At 41.5% G+C, this 9,477-nt stretch overlaps 1 protein-coding gene across 2 annotated transcripts; it reads right to left on the bottom strand.

Annotated features, from left to right (window-relative positions):
- Positions 1-391: 391 nt before the first annotated feature.
- Positions 392-9,455, bottom strand: LOC104211704 (cysteine-rich receptor-like protein kinase 10). Of its 2 annotated transcripts, none has more exons than XM_009760798.2 (7): positions 8,548-9,455; positions 2,546-2,668; positions 2,316-2,443; positions 1,956-2,166; positions 1,577-1,814; positions 1,107-1,257; positions 392-981 (listed from the first exon to the last, which is right to left on the bottom strand). In XM_009760798.2, exons 1-7 carry the CDS (start codon positions 9,200-9,202, stop codon positions 658-660), a joined length of 1,830 nt encoding a protein of 609 aa, XP_009759100.2. In that variant the 5' UTR covers positions 9,203-9,455; the 3' UTR covers positions 392-657. The 2 variants fall into 2 exon arrangements, with proteins under 2 accessions (XP_009759100.2, XP_070023878.1); XM_070167777.1 differs by lacking the exon at positions 8,548-9,455 and adding an exon at positions 8,223-8,327.
- Positions 9,456-9,477: the final 22 nt, after the last annotated feature.

The raw sequence follows: 9,477 nt of genomic DNA, 5'->3' as shown, positions 1-9,477 counted from the left end.
CATTTTTTTTGTTTGTTTATCTGCGAATTTTCTCACGGAAATGTACTTGCCGATTTATTTTTCTACTAATATATATATTAAAGTTACTGATAAATTTAATAACACTACTAATATATTTTGAAAATTAACTTTAAAAAAATTAAATATACGAATATATTATAAAAATAAATAAATAAAATAATATTAAGTTAGTTTATTTATAAATAAAATACATCGTTAAAAATATATTATATAGTATATAATATAGAAGGTATTGCATAATTAATATGAAGGTTTAAATAATGTCAAGGGCATAAAAGACTTTTCAAGTAAAAATATGACTTTTGTGATAACTAGAGCAAAGTAAAATGATTTGAGCGTAACAAAAGAAAGAAAAGTGACTTTTGTGTAATGAACACAAAGTTAAATAATTTTTATATAACAAAAAAAATGACTTTTGGATAACAAACACAAAAGTTCAATGACCAAGCATAAAATTATCTCCATTTTCAGCGTAGGCACTAGCACTAGACTAGGAGGGGGAAAGGGGGTAAATCACAAGAGCATGTAGGTTTGGATCTCTGAGGCTTCAATTCAAGTTTCTCGTTTATCGGTGACAGCTGCCTCCACACATAATGCATCTCATAATTAAACGAAAGGCAATTGAATACAAGACTATTATCTTGGATATAACTCAGTTATCGACACCTCATTTTGTGATGAACGGGACATTCTTGAATTGTATTCTTGAATAAGTGAATTCTCCGGGTTACCAACATTGTGCATAGAGTATGCAGGCCCTGAAGGCACTGGAAGGCTCAGAGAGAGGCTACTGAGCATGAGAACTACTGCAGCCATAGTTGGTCTATCTGCAGCATTTTGTTGAACACACAATAAAGCTATGTGGATGCATCTCGTTATATCACGAACTATTCCTGAGCTTCCCCTCAATATGGGGTCTATCAAATTTGAAGATGTTCCTTCACGCCAGTTTGTCCAAGCCTGTGACATTACGATTCAAGAGTTTAACTTCCATATACTAGCAGTGTAAAAGAGCTTTATGCATGAAGATGGTCTAAACTAGTTTGGCATTGAGGTTTAGTTGATTAATTAACTTGGTTACGTACATAGCTCAGAAGGTCTTCCACAGATTCTCCATTTCTGAAACGAGTGTTTCTTTGGCCACTTAAAATTTCTAGGACTAGTACTCCAAAGCTAAAAACATCTGATTTGACTGAAAATTGTCCGTGCATTGCGTACTCTGGTGCCATATATCCACTGCAAAAGAGAAAGAACGATTAAAAGACTTTTCTAGCATACGGCACCATAATTGTAGGGACGATTAAAATTCTAGTTGGACGAATTGAGGTGCGGAAAAGAAAAAACAAAATTGAGGGGAACCATTTAGAAAGCAATTATAATGACAAATTAAAGTTCATCTTAAAATTCTATTAACATTTCGATGAATGATTTATTTATTTATTTATTTTTTTGCGAAGTCTCGAGGTTTTTGTTCTTGCTAGCTAAATGGTTAAAGAATCCTTCCCAGTGATGTGAAAAACAACAGTCTATGTCTAATGAGAGATGTAACACTTACTAGGTCCCAACGATTCTTCTTGTGTTGCCTTGAGTTTCATCCAATGTGAATAGCCTTGCCATGCCAAAGTCTGAGATTTTAGGATTCATATCTGCATCTAGTAGAACGTTACTAGCTTTGAGATCACGATGAATGATACGAAGTCTAGAATCCTCATGAAGATAAAGAATTCCCTTAGCAATGCCTCCTATGATTTTGTATCGCTTTTCCCAATCCAGTTGCCTACGTTTAACCGAATCTGCTTTCTCATTGGACGAACATTAAACGAAGAACATAAATTATTGATGCTCAAGCTCCATATTTTATGAAAAGTATAACTTCCATATATTGACAGAGTAGAAGAATTAGACTATCAGGAAAACTAAAACTTAATTCATACCAAATAAAAAATGGTCAAGGCTTGCATTAGGAACAAATTCATAGACAAGAAGTCTCTCTGTTCCATCTAGACAAAATCCTCGCAGCCTAACCAAATTCCTGTGTTGAAGCCTGGCAACCAGCAGCACCTCGTTTTTGAATTCTAGATCACCTTGGCCTGAACCTACTGACAATCTTTTTACCGCTACTTCTTGTCCATTTGGAAGCTTACCCTGAAACATATCAGAACAAATTAAAAAACAGTATTCTTGCTCCAACTAGGTTGTTATGCAAAAAGGACTTAACTTATTTACATTGAGAGTGTAAAAAAATTTTACACAATAAAAGTTAAACTCTTGCAACAATAAGCAAGCTAAACAACCTTGTACACAGGACCAAATCCGCCTTGTCCCAACTTATTTGCATTTGAGAAGTTATCTGTTGCTGCTTGAATTGCAGAAAAATCATATTGCAAGGATTCTGCAGTAGTAGTATCATCCCCATGTATGCCTTCACCAATGTAGTAGTAGTAGGCATACAACAAATTAGTGAAACATGGTCTTAGAAATTTCAATTTTCCTTAATCATTGTCAGTTAATAAACTACGCTTACTCTCAATTGGGTTCAGCAGGTGCTTCCTCTTTTGCCTCTTCCTCAAGATGACAAAAGTACAAACAATAAGAATAACAACCGTGACAGTGGGCACAACAGTAATGATGACAGTTCGAGCAGTTACTACAAAAACACGCCTCAAATTAGTGTGCCGGTAGCCGTTAATTACCATAACTCCCTCGTTTAATAGAGAATAACACCTTTTTAAATTTGAAAACAATTTAAATTGAACTTCCCATTTTAACAAACTTTTATTGTCACACAAATATTACGGTATATTTAATATTACAACTTGTGGCTTCTTTAAGCTTACAAGTTGCAAAAGTCTTTCTATGTTTTTTGAACGCAGGGACTTTTTTTGTCTTTCATCAAAATTCCCAAAACCCAACTTAGTTTGATAGCCCCCAGTCCCTGGCCGGCTCACCCAACAGTCCCTCCCTCCCTCTGATTCTCTCCGCCATCCTTCTCCCCCCCCCCCCCACTCTCTTCTCTTCTCCTTCTCTCAATACACAGATTTGAGAAGCTGTACAAAGTTAAGGAACATTTCTTCACAGATTGCCTTCTACCCAAATGCCCCAACATTTTTCTACATTTCGCTCCTAGAGATATATACCATTTCTTCATTCTCCAATTCAAAAAGCAATTTGGGTTCTACAGCTTCTGTCACAGCTTTAAAAAGTCAAGTCTCTTTCGACAAGGAAATGGATAGACTGAGATAATGAGGGAACAATGATGGACAGATGGCTTCAGTCACAGCTTCAAAAAAGAAAAGAAAAAATGAAGAAATGTTATTTGGCTCTTCCCCATTTTCTTATTGTCTTCATTTCCTAAAGTTCTTACTTTGATAGGTGACACATTGTCTCATTTTGATATTCATGGTCTCTATTCAATTATAATTAATGCCGGATCTAGAATCATCCATATATTTGCTCCCAATAGATTTAGCAATCCCATAATTCTAGGAGGAATTCCAATGACTTTTTTGGGGGGGTTCACTTTTCTTCGATTTAGTAAAGAAATAATGTGAGGTAATATGCTAGTATAACTGTTTGACCCAAAAGATATTGAACCATTTTTTGGTTAAATCAATTAAAGAAGATAAAGAGGTAAATCTCAGTCAAGTATAATAAACTCTACAATGAGAAACCTGAGGGATGAACAAGGTAAATAGTACTTATTGATCTTGTGGAACAGAAGCATTAAGCGTCTCAAAATGATCACCAAGAATGTAGAATAAATATTACAATAGAAGCTCTTAGTCGAATAATCCCCCTTACAAGGTTTTTTCCTCACTATATATAAGGGACAACCTCCTTCTGAACCCTAAAAGACATATCATAGGGAATATTTGAAAATATATTCCTAATGCCCCCTGTTAGGCCTACACTATTGCAAAAGTCATACGTCATTTGTCCGTTGTCGGTCGTCGTCGTCTTTCACCGGACGTCGTGCTATGAAGATCTCATCTTTTGTCGTATTTGTCAGTAGCCTTGGTCGTCCAAATTTGGATCCATACAGTTAGTCTCTCCGCTTGTCGAGGTTGCGACTTGGTGCGTCCTTGATAAGCGGACACCGCCCACTCCTGTGGAGAAATTTGGTTTCACGAAGCGTCATGGCTTGACCAACAATGAAAGGTTAGCGTGCTCAACAGTACCCTGGGTGGTGTATCTTATCAGGAAATGATGTCACTTCCACGTGCGTCATCATTATGTGTGTTTTCGAGACATGGGCTGAGGGCTTGTCGCTTCGATTTCAGTGCCATTCTGCAGCCTTTCGCTTCGATTCTGGCGCCACCCAATCCTATAAATAGGTGGAGGGTTTGTTTTTTCAGAAACTCTTTGCCATTTCGTCTCTGGTTATTCTTTCGCATCCCTCCCGTGTTTGCTCCAACGATTTCTCTGCTTCCTCTTCTTCCATTCTTCGTTCTTAGCTTTTTCTGTTATTTTAACACATTTTCCGCCATAGAGATGCCTAGAACACATCACATCAATCTCGTGAGGGGGTTTCTAACACCATCCCGTTGTCCATGGCGCTCCCCTGGTGGTGAGGACATGACGGTGGAGGAAGGGGACAACTTTCCCACCGTGGAAGAGTTATTGCCAAGACACCCTATGTCTCGAAGAGACTTTCTTAAGGATCCTCCTCCTACTCCTGCCCCCGTACTCTCTGAAACTGAGCAAGTCCATATCGATGCTCTCCGTGCAAAATACAACATTCCCGCTCATATTGAGATGGTTCCAGTGGGAAGGGACTTCGTGGAAGTCCATAGGCCTGTGTACTGTGCTTTTTATGAGTACCCATTCGTGATTGGTCATTCATTCCCCCTTCTCCCGTTAGCGGAAGAATTCTGTCAATTCTATCAGGTTTACCCGACACAACTTTCCCCATATATGCTCAAAATACTCCTGTTGTTGACAAAATATGTGTAGTTGGAGGGGTGCGAGGTTACCGTTCACCACCTTCTACACTTGTTTTCTCCCAGCTTTCATAGGGGTACTATGGTACATCTGAGGTACCGTGGGACAAAAGGGCTGGTGGTCGGAACCGATGACTGGGCAAGTCACAAATTTTGGCATAAGTACTTCTTCGTTAGAACTGAGCATATCGTGTCTGACCCCGCTAGATTCCCAGAGCGGTGGAACGAGAATCGTAAGTGTCGCCACTTGTTAACTATTTCTTTTCTTCTTCATTCACCTTAGTGTTTATTTATTTCTCGTTTGCACCTATGGGGTGCCCACCTCACCCTATTGCGGGTATAATGGATTGGGTAGCCCGTCTGCTTTCCCATGCAGTGAAGACTAGAGACTGGCCCGCTTTCGTGAAGCGCTATGGGCTGAAAATTTCATTTGGTAAGTATCTTCCTCTGTATCTCTCTTCGACTATATACCGTCGTCTATTGATACGACTCTTTATGATGGCAGGTCGCAGAGCTTCTAGGCGGAGGGCCCCAGACCCTGCATTTCGTCAAGTTGTCGCCTTCGCACGAATGCAATTCACTTTGGATAAGTCCGCTCGAGAGGGTCGTGCTCAGTTGGTACAGGCGAGGGAAACCTCTTGGGATATGGTCGTGAGGGAAGAGACCTCTTACTTACCGATCCATCACCTTGTGAAGGAGTCCTCTAATGGGGACAAATCGTTACTGAGAAAAAGGGAAAGGGTGGAGCTTGGGAAGGGCGTGGCCATTGAAACTGGTAAGAGTAGGATAGGTGTGTCGCAGACGGCACCTGTGCTCACGTTGACGCCATCTTGGCGGGGAGGTCTCCCTAAACAGAAGGGGTTTACCAACGAGGTCGTTCTGTGCGCTCCGCTGAGGGTGGCGCATCGTCTAACGTCGGAGGGGGCCTACGCGTCGAGGGCGAAGGCTAGGGCTTAGATGTCGACCCGGGGGATGTTCATGAGTTTTTGGAGCGTCACACTCACGTAGAGGTCAGAGTGGAGGGTTCTGATCGACACATAGTTGTCCTTGGAGACTATAACTTGTTGTCGGACTGTGATAAGGTGGCGTCTGCTTTAGCTCCTTTATGTGCTACCCATGAGAATGAGGCGCTTAGAGCGATGAGCGATATGGAGTTGTCTCGGAGCGTCTCTGGCATGGCCTTGCGGGTAGATATCTTTCTTTTCATTTCGTCATTGGGTTTGTGTTATTGATTTTAGCCTGTCCCTTTTTTTTAACTTTACTTTTTGTGCCAGACCTTTATCATGGAGATCAAGCGCGAGCGCCGGGAAAGGAAGAGGACGTCCATTTAAGGAAAAATGTCTTCTAAATATCAAGAATATCACATCAAGCATCATGCGATGGCCAACATCTACAATCAGGATCCTGACTTCCAACTGTTCCGCGAAGAGCTCAAGTAGAGGGAGGATCAATTGGCGCATAAGGTCTAGGAGTTTGAGGGAACGAGACGAGGACTTTATGAAGGCAATCACCTATAACAATGAGCTCGAGGCATCCCTTAAAGTGAAGGAAGATGAGCTTGAGCTGAGTAAGACGGTAATGGGTGAGAATGCTGACCTCCAAGCAAAGGTGGCCAATTTAACTGCCGAACTGGATACGAAGACAGCGAAGATCAATGAGCTTAGAGGTGAGCTGGGCATCGGTGCCGATAGATTGGCGACTGTTGTCTCTGAGGCAGCGGTTTTGGATGATGCCCTTTGTGTTTGTAGGTCAGAGCCGACCAAGGAGTAGGAGGTATCCGCACTTAAGATAGCGGGGGAGGGGAGCATATTCAAGGGTTGGAGGCGAAACTATCCGCATTGAACAAGCAAATGGATTCTTTAAAAGCGGAGGACGTAAGATGACAGTCGCAACCTTATACATCTTATGCTCCAACTGATCCCGTCGTGCCTCGATGTCTATATGAGTTGTGGGTTCACGCCGAGGCTCAACTCGATGTGTACAAGGCTCTTCATGTTGATGGGAGGGCATCTGAAGCGGAGCTTCGGATGTACATGCCAAGGCTCGTGCAGCTCGTGAGGCATGCAGGTATGATCCTCTTATGCCTGACGGAGATGATATCAATTCTGATGATGCAAACAAACTCGCCTCCGAATCTTGGTATGAAGACGTGTATGCCACCGGGAATGATGTGTAGTATTTGTTTTGTACTTACTTTCTGCTTTGCGATTTTTGTAAGAGCGTCTTTGAGCCCTTTGTAAAGACAAATATTTATAACATATTTGTTGTGGATGGAGGTCGTTTTGGTCGTACATTTCTGAGTCGTTTTTCTTTCTTTGATTGATATTTTTTATGACTTCTGCTGTAGTTACGTCGCTTCGACGCTTTGTTGAATTGCTAAACTTATTGTATTGAGTTTAGTTGAACCCTTTTCGTTGGCAACGACCTTAGCCGTAGGGATATTGCTTTCGAGTTGGCGCCGAAGTAGTATAGCGTCGTAGTTCGAGTGATGTCGAACTTGTTTTTTATCGATGGCCTTAGCCATTGGGATGTTACTTTCGAGCTGGTGCCGAAGTAAGATCTCGTCGTGGTTCGAATGATGTCGAACTCGTTTTTTGTCGATGGCCTTAACCATTGGGATATTACTTTCGAGCTGGCACCAAAGTAATATCCCGTCGTAGTTCGAGTGATGTCTAACTCGTTTTTTGTCAATGACATTGGCCATTGGGATGTTACTTTTGAGCTGGCGTCGAAGTAATATCCCGTCGTAGTTCGAGTGATGTCGAACTCATTTTACGTCGATGGCCTTAGCCATTGGGATATTACTTTCGAGTTGGCGCCGAAGGAATATCTCGTCATAGTTTGAATGATGTCGAACTCGTTTTATGTCGATGGCCTTAGCCATTGGGATGTTACTTTCGAGCTGGCGCCGAAGTAATATACCATCGTAGTTCGAGTGATGTCGAACTCATTTTACGTAGATGGCCTTAGCCATTGGGATGTTACTTTCGAGCTAGCGTTGAAGTAATATCCCGTCGTAGTTCGAGTGATGTCAAACTCGTTTTACGTCGATGGCCTTGGCCATTAGGATGTTACTTTCGAGCTGGCGCTGAAGTAAGATCCCATCGTGAGGGTGGCGTTCTATTTTATTTGTTGGAGTGTCGTGGATGCCAGTTTCATTCATACATTGGAGATGTGTGTTGCTTTCGTATACATAATGGAGTGATTTTATTCATATGTCGGATATACATGTCGACTTCGTACATATAATGGAGATTATACCTAGTCCCTTCATTGTTTGGCCTGGAGATGTAATTGGTAGGCGGGGCAATGAACAATACTTCGAACCTCAGAGATGTCCCCCTCGTCGCCTCATTAAAAACCTCCTCGAGAAAACCCGATTGGGACAAAACCCGGGAGAGGGAAAAAGAGTACGACTCGAGCGGCGTCTTCTTTCAGAAGTGGAAGTACTTGAGATGGGCCGTGGTCGTCCAGATTTGAACCCATACAATAACCTTATTGTTCGACCAACATGGAATTTAAAATCTGAAAGACAGGAGAGGTTAGAAATAGAAGTGACTAACAATTCCGTAAAGATCTCACTTACCTGTTGGTGGTGGAGATGGTGGCAGTGGCGGTGGCGATTGCCATAAGGGTGACGGTGGCGGTGGCCATAAGGGTGGTGGAGCTTCAGTTGGTAGCTTGTTGGAAAAAGGGTTTACTTGAAATATAAAATTGCAGCTGGGCATCAAAACGGTAGCAGCCCGCTTTCCATAACATGGACAGCTAGGTAAACTTTCATAACCAGTTCTTAAACAGTTGAAGCATTCTTCGGCTGATAAATCCGCAGTACACTGTACAAGTGCATGTATAGTCTGAAAATCAGGTCCACGAGTACTATTTCTAGCAAACTTGCGTTTACCTCCTGCTGAAGCTTTACTTTGTAAACTTTCCAACAAGGTTCTTAGATCTTCTTGCATAAACACGTCGGGGCTCGAGACATTTGCCGTGTTAAATATAAAAACCAAAGGGTTATTTGACACGGTGCCTATGATGGACTCATTTGAATATCGTAGCGTACAGTCATCATAATAACCAAAGCCCGCTTTCTTGTAAGGACATACCTCTAAAATCTTAAGAGTAGCATTAGTTATACAATTTCGGCATGTTTGTGATTCCACATCTCCTCTGCATTGCGCGACGACACTAACCTTGTCAGGGTTTTGGCCTATGGAAGTGTTATAGAACCCATAACTATCCATATCCCGTGAAAGAGTGGACAGGAGTGTGTTAAGGTTAGTGTCGTATGCACTATTTGGGGAGAACTCTGTCTTATCAGTGTAATCTGCACATGCATAAGATCTGAAACTAGGCTGTGCTATGCTGAGCTCGAAAAAGAAGTAAAACTGGAATATTAGAATAACCAGTCATTCCAAGAAACTCATAGCTGTCTGCCCAATCTACGCAAAGCTTAATTAGCGTTTCAGAGACAGTATGAGGATTATATTGAATCTGATATTTCAGTTTTTGAAGTCTT

Source organism: Nicotiana sylvestris, chromosome 2 (assembly GCF_000393655.2).
Source record: "Nicotiana sylvestris chromosome 2, ASM39365v2, whole genome shotgun sequence".
In the NCBI taxonomy this organism is placed as follows: domain Eukaryota; kingdom Viridiplantae; phylum Streptophyta; class Magnoliopsida; order Solanales; family Solanaceae; genus Nicotiana; species Nicotiana sylvestris.
Note: the sequence above shows the minus strand (reverse complement) of the source record. Positions and strands in the feature narration are given on the sequence as shown.